Raw genomic sequence first — 14,382 nt, forward strand, 5'->3', positions numbered from 1 at the left:
TAAAAAAAACCATGTGGCAAAGAGTAAGCTCCACATTGGGGAAAAAAATTCCTTCCCGACTCCACATACGGCAATCAGACTAGTTCCCTGGATCAACGCCTTATCAAGGAATCTAGTGTATATACCCTGTAACATTATACTTTTCAAGAAAGGCATCCAGTCCCCTCTTAAATTTAATTAATGAATCACTCATTACAACATCATACGGCAGAGAGTTCCATAGTCTCACTGCTCTTACAGTAAAGAACCCGCGTCTGTTATTATGCTTAAACCTTCTTTCCTCCAGACGTAGAGGATGCCCCCTTGTCCCTGTCTCAGGTCTATGATTAAAAAGATCAGCAGAAAGGTCTTTGTACTGTCCCCTCATATATTTATACATTAACATAAGATCACCCCTTAGTCTTCTTTTTTCCAAACTAAATAGCCCCAAGTGTAATAACCTATCTTGGTATTGCAGACCCCCTAGTCCTCTAATAACCTTCGTCGCTCTTCTCTGCACCCGCTCTAGTTCAGCTATGTCTTTCTTATACACCGGAGACCAGAACTGTACACAGTATTCTAAGTGTGGTCGCACTAGTGACTTGTATAGAGGTAAAATTATGTTCTCCTCATGAGCATCTATGCCTCTTTTAATACATCCCATTATTTTATTTGCCTTTGTAGCAGCTGCCTGACACTGGCCACTAAATGTGAGTTTGTCATCCACCCATACTCCCAGGTCTTTTTCATTGACGGTTTTGCCCAGAGTTTTAGAATTAAGCACATAGTTATACATCTTATTACTTCTACCCAAGTGCATGACCTTACATTTATCCCCATTAAAGCTCATTTGCCATTTATCAGCCCAAGATTCTAGTTTACATAAATCCTCCTGCAATATAAAATTGTACATTGTTATGTATGTAAGAAAAAAGTAGAGGCTTGAACGCCAGATAACGCCATCTCAACGATAGGCGGCAGCATCACAAAGGGGTGACAGTATCAAGTTGTGAAGTGCTCTGAAGAAGAATGGATGGCATTATGAGGAAGGAAAATAGAAAAAACAGAAGTCATTGTTTATTTGAATTGCCACACAAATAATTTTTTACCAATGCAACGTTCAATTTTTGAAGCACAACCATAATTGTTTTTGACCAGTTGAGCAGATTTCTACAATGTAGAATACCCTAGACAAAACAATAACTTTTATTTATGCACAATTATATACATTACTTAAGGTGACAAAAATGTGTAATGTTTGCTTAGTTTCTATACTATTTAACCATGCAGAGTTGTATAATTTGGGAAAAAATAATTTCTGAACTAAAACAGCAACATCTAAGGGAAAGTAAAGCTTGCGTTGGCTGGTGGAACTGTTAAAGGTGTTCTCCGACATGCAGTATCTGTAGAAAGAAATCTGTAAAGCTGACTTCTCCTGTCGCGCTGTAAGTCTGATTTTTTTTTTTATTACTCTTCTTGTACTAAAAAATGTACTGATGTTTGGAGTACATTTGTGACCCACCGTGGGAGTCAACAGCTGGAACTGTTGGCAGAAACAAAAAAGAAAAAAAAATTAGTTATTTTTTTTTGGTGGACATTCTGTGTCTACACGTCTACACGCTATGTTTAACACAAACTGAAAAAAAAAGCAACACATAAAATAAAGCCCAATCATAACGACATGCAAGCAAAGATAAACTGGTCATTTCTTAGATAAAAAAAAGTTAGAGGAGGATCTACAATAAAGATACTCAGCCCCTCATAAATAATTCAGACCACCCACCCACCGAGATTTCTGTTTTTATTGCCGAGCATCTTCATCTCCTGGAATGATCCAGATAATCGGAGCTTAATTTTCTAACGATTTACTACTTTAACGCATAAGAATTACCAGACCGGGTCACTTGGAAAGAGTTGCAGTCTTCTTGGACTGTTTATGGAACTTTCAGTTTTTCACGAAGGGACATGATGTAAGAGCGCTGAGGCTCAAGACGTTTTGGAAATTTAATATGCATATTGTATCATGGAATAAGGAAAGCAAGTTCATTACTAAAATCAGGAGTCAATAATGGCCAAGACAACGATCCCCATGGAATTTCCATATATCTGAGTATAAGATTTGGTGGTGCTTTATTCTGATAGACAATGCCTTTTTACAAATGTTCTTAGAGATAAATAAAATGTCTTTTATATAGTAATACCTTACTTCTTGAACTTTCTTGTCAAAGTAAGTACTGCAGAGCGAACTCCAAAAAATCTCTTTAATTGCAATTTTAATGGTGCTGGCCATATACAAAAATGGGGTTTGTTGACTGATCTTCGATGGTAGATATTGGGAGAAGGTAGATATTGGGAGAAAGAGCGATCAGGTAAGTTGGATTTCAGCCAGCTTGATCTTTTCTTCTTGAGGGAGATAAGCCAGCTTATTCCCCTCTTCCCAGTGATGTAAACATGCATGTTTGGCTGAGCGTGCATGTTTATGGTGAAGTAGCCACAAATATCTGTCCACCAAAAGCTAACCCATGTTTATGGCTAGCTTTAGGGTAGCCATCGGCCTCAGAGTGCTCTCCTGCTTCTCACTAAAGTCAACTCTCCAATTTTCCATTTAAAAGGTAAAAGTAATCAGAAAATTACCCAAGACTTTTTGCAATCTTGCAGTTTTTCCATAATAGATTCTGTTCTGAAGTGATCACTTCCAGGAGTCATCTCATTATCATCAGACAGGATTACAATTACAAGCAACATCTATATACAGACAGCACCACTCACAATAGGTGAAGGTCACATTTCACCTCCTCCTCCTTCCTGCACCATTACCTCTGCACAGGTCACTGAGCATGCCCACAGCACTTCCCCATAAAAGTTAATAAGTCATCTCCTGTGGTGACTGCTGTAAATTATATATATATATAAAAATACTGCTAACAGAAGCTCAGGCAACATGCGACAAATTACTGAGTCCATTCTTCAGATGCGTGTCATTAGCCACAGCTATAATACAATGTATTGGATGCAAGGCTAACTTTGGCCAAATTTCAATTTACAAGCCTTTGCAAAATATTAGAAGCACAGAAAAAAATCCATACATTCCCTATAAAAATCATAGGGTCCAGGCTTGTCCGTGGAATTCATGGCACAGGACTTGACATTTTGCTAGCAGTCAGTAGTAAGAAGCCAGTGACATCTAACAAGATGATGACCTTCATAGGAATATGTAGATTACCGGTAATCTTCAAGTCCCCAATATAAGATTTATTTTATACCTGTTCAAAACATATTTCTTTATAGCTCAGGCTCACAAATAGCAACAAATAGCAAATGTTGCACCCATTGTATGTCTCATGTGATATTTGTTCCTCAACATATGTAGACAACTTTAGAAAATCACTGGAATACGAGGACAGGGCACAAGTAGTGGGAACTCTACACAACTCCATTTGGGACTGCACGGAAGTACTTGGAAGAGTAAAAAGTTGACCACGATAGTACCCGATTCTACATAAAAACAGTTCCAAATAACATCTATAAGCAGAACCTCAGATACTACAGAAATATACATGTTAGGGTCATGTCTATCATTTCTACGTTTGCATTCTCTGCCGTTTGAAGAGATGGGCGATTATAATTCTAATGTTCCTTAATAGTTTAACTAACTAAAATCCAGAATCTATAATCATTCCCTGAATTTTATTTCTTGCATATCAACAGTTCTCAGACCTGCAGAAACAATTACACATACACAAATGTATCCGCCCTTACTTTTCCTCTTCACTCGACATATCCACATTTGAAAAAAGACATTGAAAAACTGGAGCAAGTACAGAGAAGAGCTACCAGGATGGTGAGCGGACTGCAAAGTATGTCCTATGGGGAACGGTTAAAGGATCTGGGAATGTTTAGCTTGCAAAAAAGAAGACTGCGAGGAGACTTAATAGCTGTCTACAAATATCTGAAGGCATGTCCCAGTGTAGAGGGATCATCATTATTCTCATTTGCACATGGAAACACGAGAAGCAATGGGATGAAACTGAAAAAAAAGATACAGATTGGATATTAGGAAAAAAATTTTGACAGTGAGGGTGATCAATGAGTGGAACAGGCTGCCACGAGAGGTGGTGAGTTCTCATTCAATGGAAGTCTTCACACGGAGACTGGGCAGACATCTGTCGGAGATGGTTTAGTGACTCCTGCTTTGAGCAGGGGGCTGGACACGATGATCCTGGAGGTCCCTTCCAACTCTTACATTCTATGTATGGCGCAAGATGACCAGTTTTGAAAAAATAAAAACAGATTTTAAGACACTTTGTCAGGAGCCGTTTATGCTATATATATATACAGTATATCTACACATGTATATATATATATGCATATTTACATATACATATATGGACATCCAGTAGTTTTGATGTGTATTGCAAGCTGTCGAGAGTTTAGCTAATAAGTCGAGATAATGTATTTGATTTATATTGTGAGAAATTGGAGTCCTTAACCAAACTTGAGGAAAAATAAGGCTGGACACATCTATAGGAGTTAATGAAATCGCCAACTTTTGAGTTGGCAGAGCATTTAACACATCTCAGCCAAAAAATTGCTCTGAAAACTTTTGCCTACTCCCTTCTCTTTAAAAAGAGGAGGTTTCCTTGGAATGAGAACTTTCAAAGATTTCCCCTTGGTCCAAAATTGCTTTGCATTTTTCACGTTTTTACTCTAGGAAACTCTGAAGCCCTCCTAGAGGATACTAGTATATTTTTGAATAATGCTGGTATATTTGATTAATCAAGATAAAAATAATCAACAATTACAATCATTAATCAACTTTCAACTAAACAATCCCGTTGTACTGAGATTAGATCAGATTTCTTAGCAGTTTCCATCTACACATTAAACTATTGAAGATCAGATCAATCTTCACTTTGCTCCATCAAAAACTCTAAACCCAACATATAGGTTGCAAATTTCCCTGATTGCCACTTCAGGCCCAAATGTTTGTCAAGTGTATCCAAGCTAGCAATGAAAGAGCCATGATTGATCCTAAAGTATACTTAAGCTGTGATAGCCGCCATCATTTTTTGATCTCTAAGCTGGAACCATAAAACTGAGCTACAATGGGAAATATTTTTTTGGACGAGGACATCTCAAAGGTTCGGGAGTTCGTTTAGCCAGTTTATAACCAAGGAAGCTACTTCTTTGCTGGAGTCCAAGACGAAGGCATGTCTGTATCCTTTATTGCACAGCCAGATATTGCCATTGGGAAAATCCTTCCTAATATCTTCATAATAATGGACAGGACACCAGTTGTCTTCAGCGCCATAGTAGAAAATCAACTAAAAAGAGAAAAAAACAAACACAATCATAAAGGACATTTATATTAGAATTTCCGTTTCGCCATGACATTGTGGATCTGTTATGCAGAATATGTTTCGCTCTGGTTAAAATGAAAAACAAAGAGCAGATTTTCTGCAACATGAATGCCAAGTGCCTGAAGATAAGAAACTAATATTTAATAAATGCGCAAGCTGAATATTTCAAGAAAATAATATCACCAAAGGGTAGAAATATACAAATTAATAGAAAAAAATATAAATATCGCTGTGCTGAAGAAACACAAGCAGATGTAGGACTTTATTTTTGGCTTTCAGTATTGTTAAAAAAGCATTTATTCACAATCTGACTGGCATTCAGTACTATTTAAAGGGATTGGCCAGGCTTGGGGCTCAATTCTACAGTTAGTCTATGTGACTGCAGACTTGTGAATCCTCACAGAGCGCAGTGTGCACGCTGTCCGCACTCTCCGATGCCGGGAGAGGATACGTAATTGCAAGAATGCAATTTGCATACATGCGGTCTCGTGCTGACTAGACTTGCGCGGCATTGCTCAATACAAGTGAAATGAGCTAGGCTGGACATGTCTAGTTGGAATGTGGCCATGCTTGTAGTCACATGACGTTTGAATGCCCAGACTTACAGTTTATACAGTATAGCATCATGCACCCATTTAGAGCAGCCATAGTGGAAGGATAGCGGAAAACAAGAAGTCGGATCCACTTGGAGCAACCAGGCAATTCTACAGTTATAGTTTCTATTATGCATGTATGAGATGCATATCTAGGGGTATGTTTGGCACCTCCTTTGATATTTCAAGTACTTAGGATGGCCTAAGAAGTAGAGTAGATCTTCATGCCACCAACATTTCTACACAGTTGTGTGACCAGGATTTGTATATCTAACGAACCCTCCAAACTTTTCAATCCAAAAAGGTTTGGTATGGCCATCAACTTGATTGAGATGCCTTCTCCCCAAAGGGCCAATAAGGCAACCTTCAATCCTCAGCTGGGTGCCATGGCCTGATATGAGTTTTGATATGAATGTACCTTGATGGTGCTTCAAAATTGCCGACTTGAAGATTGAAATATACCAGATTCTTTGATAAGCTGCTGCCATCCTTCTTCTTTTAAAAACTATCTAAGACAGGGGTGAGAAACCTCTTTCTTGCCTCTCCCGTCAGATTCCCGAGGTCCGCAGAGCTCGGGCTGGCAGCTGCGTTTTGAGCAGCGGTCACTACTGATCAATTCGTGAGCATGCATTGAAGGATTACGTCCTCATGCAGGCCAGTGCCAGAGTGAGGACGCACTCTGTGGGCGGCGTTAGCGCGCAATGCGCTCCCATCCTACAGATGAAGAGAGCAGCGGCAGCAACACCGTCTCCAGTGATGTCTATGCCCCCCAGCCTCCCCGGTGATGTTTATACTCAACCCTCCTCAGTGATGTCTATGGCACCCAGCTCTTCCCAGTGGTCTATGCACCCCAGCCATTACCAGTGATGTCTATGCCCCCCGAGTCATGTGAATGCATCCCCAGTGATGTCTATGCCCCCCAGTCCTCACCAGTAATGTTTATGACCCCAGCCTTCCTAGTGATGTCTGCCCCCCAGCCCTCCTCACTGATGTCTATGCCCCCCGTGAAGTATATGCCTCCCAGCCTCCTCAGTGATGTATATGCCTACCCAGTGATGTCTATTCCCCAGTCTTCCCCAGTGATGTCTATGCCCCCCAGCCTTCCCAGTAATGTATTGTGGTAAGTCAACCCACATAGCAGTATGCAGGTTCAGTCTTTCTTCAGATCACAAAAACCACTGGAGACTCCTCTCTCCAGCCTAGCCAACCCCAGACTGCCTGTAGAGCCCATTTATTTAAACCCCAGACCATGTGACTCTTTCCATCATGTGACTGACTACATGATCATGATTTCACACAGGTCCTGGCAGCTCTCCAGGTGGAAATAAAGTGGACCTCCTCCCTCCCGCTCTTTGAAGGTCCACATGAAACCAGCCCATTATGAAACTTTAACTTAACCTTCACAACACATAGTGTGCTGGAGGAAAATACTCTGGTTTCATATCACTGACACCATTAAGTGCAGTGACACATATCTCCCCTCTTAGTACCTTACCAGTGACTTTGTCACAGCATATACCCCAGCCTCCCCAGTGATGTCTAGACCCCCAGCCCTCCTCAGTGATATCTATGCCCCCCAGTAATGTATAAGCCTCCCAGCCTCCTCAGTGATGTATATGTCTCCAAGCCCTCCCCAGTGATATCTATGCCCCCAGCCCTCCCCAATTTTGTAAGGCCACTGAATGATTGTAGAAATTTCCAAATAGCCCGTGACAGAAACCCCTGATCTAAGATATATGGTCACGTTTAATTTTGTGAAGATTTCATAGTACAAAGAAAATAAATAACATAAGAAAGAAACAGTAAAATGATATAAAACATCGACGACTCAGGAGATGTCGGCAGCTTGTTGAAACAAGTAGAATCTAGAGAAAACATATTTTCTGTAAATAATTCAGAACAGACAAAACAAAGATCTCAGCAGATGTTGAGAGAGATGTTGCCCATAATTTTTATGATACATTAGTCAGATATTAGCAGCTGCATACATGAAAAATATGTTTTTTTTAATGCATCTATTATCTGAATACATCTGCACTAGCAAGCGGGAGCCGGGGCATCTGTCAGAGGAAGAGTAACCCTTACCATAAAGAGCTAGTGTAACCTCTATGAACAGGCAGCTAGGAACACAGTCACCAAGAAAACCATTGCTAACACAAGACGGCGTAAAGGTTTAAAAACCTGCAGTGCACATAAGGTCTCCCTGCTTACGAAGGCACATGTGCAGGCCCGTCTGAAGTTTGCCAATGAACACCTGCATGATTCTGTGAGTGATTAGGAGAAGGTGCTGTGGTCAGATGAGACAAAAATTTGGCTCTTTGGCATTAACGCAACTCGCCATGTTTGGAGGAAGAGAAATGCTGCCTATGACCCAAAGAACACCATCCTCGCTGTCAAGCATGGAGGTGGAAACATTATATTTTGGGGGCGTTTCTCTACTAAGAGCACAGGACTACTTCACCGCATCAATGGGAAAATGGATGGAACCATGTACCGTAAAATCCTGAGTGACAACCTCCTTCCCAACGCCAGGACATTAAAAATGGGTCGTGGTTGGGTCTTCCAGCAAGACAATGACCCAAAACATACAGCTAAGGCAACAAAGGAGTGGCTCAAAAAGAAGCACATTAAGGTCATGGAGTGGCCTAGCCAGTCTCCAGACCTTAATCCCATAGAAAACTTATGGAGGGAGTTGAAGCTCCGAGTTGCCAAGCGATAGCCTCAAAATCTTAATGATTTAGAGATGATCTGCAAAGAAAAGTGGACCAAAATTCCTCCTGACATGTGCGCAAACCTCATCGTCAACTACAAAAAACATCTGACTGATGTGCTTGCCAACAAGGGTTTTTCCACAACGTATTTAGTCTTGTTTGCCAGAGGGATCAAATACTTATTTCTCACTGCAAAATTCAAATAAATTTATATAATTTATACAATGTGATTTTCTGGATTTTATTTTTGATATTCTATCTCTCAATGTTAAAATTAACCTACCCTTAAAATTATAGACTGTTCATGTCTTTGGCAGTGGGCAAACTTACAAAATCAGCAAGGGATCAAATAATTATTTCCTTCACTGTAGATAGAGACAGGCAGACCACTAGTGCCCACTGGGAGACCTTCTGAATTGAGTTTCAACATCAGTATTTTTTTTCAACACTAACCACATGCTTGAAATAGAGCACAATACCTTCAGATTTGCCCAAAGTGTGTAAGGTATATTTCCTATAAAAAGGATAGTTGATGGCTTACTGATCGCTGGGGGTCTGACTATTAAAGTCCCCACCAATCTGAGAATATGACTTTGTACAGCCCCGTTTTAATATAGCAGAGGTTGAGCACTCCACTACTGTCTAATGGGACTGCTGTAGATAGCCGAGTATAGCGCTTGGCAATCTCCGCTAGATCAATAGACAAAGAATGATGCAGAGATGCGTATGCTCAATCTACGCTCTATTGAGAGGTTTCTGAGGTGCCCTGTGGTCGGGATGATGGTGGTGCCAAGAATCGGACCCCATGATCAGTATAAATCCAAACATGGAACGAAACTTTCAGCAACGCTAGAGCTCTAAGTAGCATGATCTCTTTAAGGCAAAATACAGGTTTATAGACCATAGAAGCTTCATAGGATCTTATGGGGTGTATCCCAACATCTACACACAAATCGTTGGAGGTGAGAAGAAATCTGTATGTTCAGGGCGAAATAATTCAAAAGTCAATCAACAGCAATAGAAGCCTGAGAAGTGCAGGGAGGCTGGATTGGCTCACCCAGTAATTACTACATAGATTTGTCTGTCCCTCCGGGCATATCCTATTTGTATTCCAAATGCCACGGCTCATTAGTGTAGTGTGTAGCTTAAGCTTTGACAGGTTTGGCTAAAGTCTTTTATACTTTGGAAGATTTCCTTTATGTGGAGTAGCTTATTTAAATGTATTATGAAAATGACAAAATGTGAAATGTAACACCAAAACTATTCAATTCCCACTACTAGTATTAAGTTTCCATGTTAAACGAGTCTCAAGAGCCTCTTATCACTTCTTACTTCACATTCAGCTGGTATGAGTGACAGCTGCCGCTGCTGAACGGTGAGCTCTGATTGGCTTAGCAAGAAAAAATGAGTGATGTCATCGTTCTTTAAGAGAACTCGAGGTGGCTCTTGGTTCTTGGCACATGGAAAAGTAGATCTGCCAGGTCTGGCACGAGTGGACAAAAGTCATGGTTTTACTGACGTCCCTCCTGCTTGGAGTGGTTTTCCTTCTAACCAGTGTTTCTGATGACTACCAGCCTGTACAGACCATGATTGGATCATCTTACGGTAATTATCCAACAGTTAGGTATGTTTTTGTAACACATTTCTTCCCATTAAGGTTAATTACTTTTTATGAAAATCACAATTCTATAATATTTTGTGAAGTTATTGGTAAGTTTAACAGTGGATTCCATCAATGTCCTCACAGATATTTCAGTATTTAGTAGCTCTAGCTCCAGTCAAGAGTAAAGCTCGAAGTCCAGACATTTGGTATGTCGGTTGCTACAAGAAGTATATGAAAATGACCAACATTGTAGAAGACATCTGAACTATTCTTGGATATAATCCCATGATCGAGAAGAACATCCAGACTTAGCCCAAGTGGGAAAGGATCTCTTGACTCACAAGTAAAGGTAATCATTGAATGAAATGTTCTTCATAGATCATATCTCCTTTCAAGATTACATGAAAGTCAAGATTATTAGTGATGAGTGTACTTTCAGGTTTTCCCGAGCACGCTCGGGTGGTCTCCGAGTATTTTTAACTGCTCGGAGATTTAGTTTTCATCGCCCCAGCTGTATGGTTTACAGCTATTAGCCAGGCTGAGTACATGTGGGGGTTGCCTGGTTGCTAGGGAACCCCCACATGTAATCAAGCGGGCTAGTAGTTGTAAATCATTCAGCTAGGTCAATGAAAACGAAATCTCCGAGCAGTCATAAATACTCGGAGACCACCTGAGCGTGCTCGGGAAAACCCTAGCAACGAGTACACTCGCTCATCACTAAAGATTATGTAAACCAAAAATAAGACCCAATTGTTCAAATTGCGTTGATTTTTTAACTATAGGCCATTTATAAATATGACCTTAAATAAAGTTGGATAAAATCTCTCCTGGACTGCCTGCTGTGCTAAACTTTTACTTGTTCCTCCATGCTTGCTTGCTCGTTTGGTTTGGTCCAAACCCGACTGGAAAAGACATCATTTGTAGGTGGAGTGAAAGAGTGTGTCCTACAAGCTCAGTGTCCTTCATTATTATTCTATATAGAGTCGTCAAGCATCACGTTTGGGTAAAACAGGAATCCCGCACGGAAAAGCTTACAGTTTGTAAAGGCCCCATACACATTATAGTAATGTCAGCTGACCCGGCTGATATCGAACAGTTCGGTTGGCTGTTCAAAGGACATGGGGGTGCCAGCAACTCATACTCGGAAGAGATGTCTGATTTTGGACTGCCAATGACATTGTCCTCACAGAGATGACTGACGTGTAAGTCAGCATATTTCTTGGGAGCAAAAAAGAATAAACGCAGCACTCACCGGCACCGTGGTAGAAATCTTCTTTATTGCGGTGTGAAATACAACATCTTCACGGCACGGGGGAGTGAAGTGACAGGAACAAGTGAGGCGAGACGACGGCCGTTTCGCGCTGAACGGTAGCGCTTCTACGGGTCTGAATCTGAAAGGAGGATCCGCCGAGAGAAAAAGGTGAAAAGTCCCTCCCCCAGGCGTCATCTCGGATCAGAAAGAAAAATTTCTTGGGAGAGCCGGCAGAGATGGCTGTCAGCCAACAAATCGGCCAAAGCATCGTTTGGTCAACGGCCATCAAATGTATATTGCCAGTTTATGGATTAGATATACGATGTCAACAAAGAGAGTAAAGAATTTAAGACAGAACTGGATAAGAATATCTACTCTGATAAAATTATATGCTTTTTAGGAGAGGCAAGAAATTGTCTAGAATGTTTAAAGATTTGGATGGTTGGAGAATAAGGATGGGAGCTTAAGAAAAGAGCAGAAGCACAAGAGAAGAGGCAGGGAAGCAGGACGGTCATTAAAAAAGGAGAGGCACCGGATCAAGACCAGAGACGTTCATCGGACCGGACCGCCCCGTCTGTTAGTATAACAAAAGGTCTTATTTGTGCCTTGCATAGGGAATTGGGTACATACATACACAATACTAGAATTCTGTAGAAGAGGGTTGGTCGTAATTTATATTGAGAAAACCTGATGACAGGTTCCCTTTAAAGGCCTTGACTATGGATATTAGACAAACCAAGGTCTTCTCTAAAATGCAGAGACCACATCTGCAGACAGCTGTTTTCGGCCTTTAATGTAGCACTTGGTGGGTACTGTTATGAAGCAATTATAGCTCAGGCTCACGGGAGCCCCAGGCTTTTGGATGACTTTAGGCAGACGCAGCCGGAGGGCAAAGAGAACATAAATTTTAGAAGGATACAACACTGACCCATCCCTTTGTAATACAATTGGCTGCAGGCTATAACATTTCACGGTAATACATACAATGTATATTACAATTCTATAAATTACACGCAGACGGTAAGTATCTGCAGTTAATTAGGAGTATTGTCAGTGGCTGGTAAACTGCCATCAAACTAATTGGAAGATTCTGACTTTTAGGCGATGTCACATAAGCGTCACTGAAAAATTGGGATGAAGCTTTAAACAATTAAAGACTCAGGACAAGAAATGTAGAAAGATCACATTGTATGCAACAATGGGGTCTCGACGGGACAGATTAAACGCTACAAATAAAAATCTGATCCTCCTTTGTTGTGTAAATTAATACGGCAAAACGCACGCACCGAATATACTGCAGAACGCGTGAAAATGAGATGTAATATTAGACTGATTTGACATAATATTCACTATATTTATTAAATACAGTGGAGCGAATGTTGCTAATTGGAATATACTTAATATTGATTATAAAATTTGATATCGGGGATTGATTACATCATTTTACTTGGGCTGACTTGGATAAACTTAGAAAATTATAACATTTCTGATCAAGACAAAATTCCCTTTGTGTTCACCTTCTTTCTTTGTAAATGGCACCATACACCTCTTACCATTTAACGCCCAATCTGTACGGCCTCATGTTTGACCCTTCTCACGTCAAAATCCCCGTTACACACATACATATAGACCAGAGATAAAAAGTCACTGCCTCCTGAAAAAGCAGTACATTCTTCTACCGCTGCTATCATTCCCAACATCTGATCCGTTCCACAATTTCTATCTCCGTCCAATTCATGGTAATGCCCTTTTAACCCTGTCATCACTATCTTAGTGACATGAATGTGTAGGTCACTGCTTACTGCATTATCATCACACTCCTCTCCTGTTGCTTCAATCTTTCCCAGCATTTGTTCAGTCACATATTTCTCTATCTGTCCACACTTAATGACACTGCCCCTGTCATATGCAGCCTTATATTTTCTAACAAGACATGAGTGTGCAGGTCACTGCCTACCGAATGATCATCACACCCCGCTCCTGCTGCTGCTATTATTGCCAGCAGTTGGTTGATCACATATTTTCCTATTCGCATAAACTTCATGAAGCTGTCCCTGTCACGTGTCGCCCTATCTTTACTGACAAGACATGAGTGTGCAGGTCACTGCCTCCCAAAAGATGATCACACTCCGCTTCTGCGGCTGTACTAATTTTCAGTATTTCTATTGTTAGGGGTCGAGTTCCCGCCTCTGCACAGGGGGAATCTTGGGCCATCTCCGCTGCGGTCTCCCATTCTTCTCCAGCCGCAGTGGAGCCTGCTCAGCGGAGACGTCGGTCCCAGCGTCTGGCTCAGCCTGATACGGTGCAGATGATTACTGCTGCCTTTCCAGGCTCAGCCATTGTAACCAGTACTGGTCAGCAGTGAGCAGACGTCTCTGGGACTAAGTCCTGCTTTTCCCCTTCTGAGCATGCCCTGGGTAAGACCTCTCATTGGAGGTCGGGGGTCACATGCTCAGGTACTGGAGCAGCTCCCATTGGTCTTCTAGGAAGGTCCTGAAGTTGCTCAGGTACAGTAGCAGCTCTCATTGGTCCTCTAGGAAGGTCCTGAAGTTGCTGCAGCTATTAAAAGTTCGCATGGCCGCACAGCCATGCGCTAGTATCAACTAAGTTATGTGTTCTGCACCAGTGTGGTCAAATGTATGTGGTTTCAGGGTTAGGCTGAAATAAGCCCCTAGAATACCAGCACCCCCGGTGAGGAGTTTTGTGTGAGTGGATTCAGGGCCCAGCTGAAATAAGCCCCTAGAATACAGGCACCTCCGGTGAGGAGTTTTCTGTGAGTGGATTCAGGGCCCGGCTGAAATAAGCCCCTAGAATACCGGCAACTCCAGTGAGGAGTTTTGTGTGAGTGGATTCAGGGCCCAGCTGAAATAAGCCCCTAGAATAC

General features: G+C 41.3%; 1 protein-coding gene across 3 annotated transcripts in view; it reads right to left on the bottom strand.

Annotated features, from left to right (window-relative positions):
• Positions 1 to 1,034: 1,034 nt before the first annotated feature.
• Positions 1,035 to 14,382, bottom strand: part of LDAH (lipid droplet associated hydrolase) — a 242,756-nt gene continuing 229,408 nt past the window's right edge. For 2 of the 3 annotated variants that reach the window (XM_077291490.1, XM_077291489.1), the window contains exon 7: positions 1,035 to 5,303. In XM_077291490.1, coding sequence (XP_077147605.1) covers positions 5,115 to 5,303 — 189 coding nt within the window. In that variant the 3' untranslated portion in view covers positions 1,035 to 5,114. The remainder of the gene's footprint in view (positions 5,304 to 14,382) is intronic. The other variant, XM_077291488.1, reaches the window with a different exon arrangement.

This window comes from Ranitomeya variabilis, chromosome 2 (assembly GCF_051348905.1).
Source record: "Ranitomeya variabilis isolate aRanVar5 chromosome 2, aRanVar5.hap1, whole genome shotgun sequence".
Taxonomy (NCBI): Eukaryota; Metazoa; Chordata; class Amphibia; order Anura; family Dendrobatidae; genus Ranitomeya; species Ranitomeya variabilis.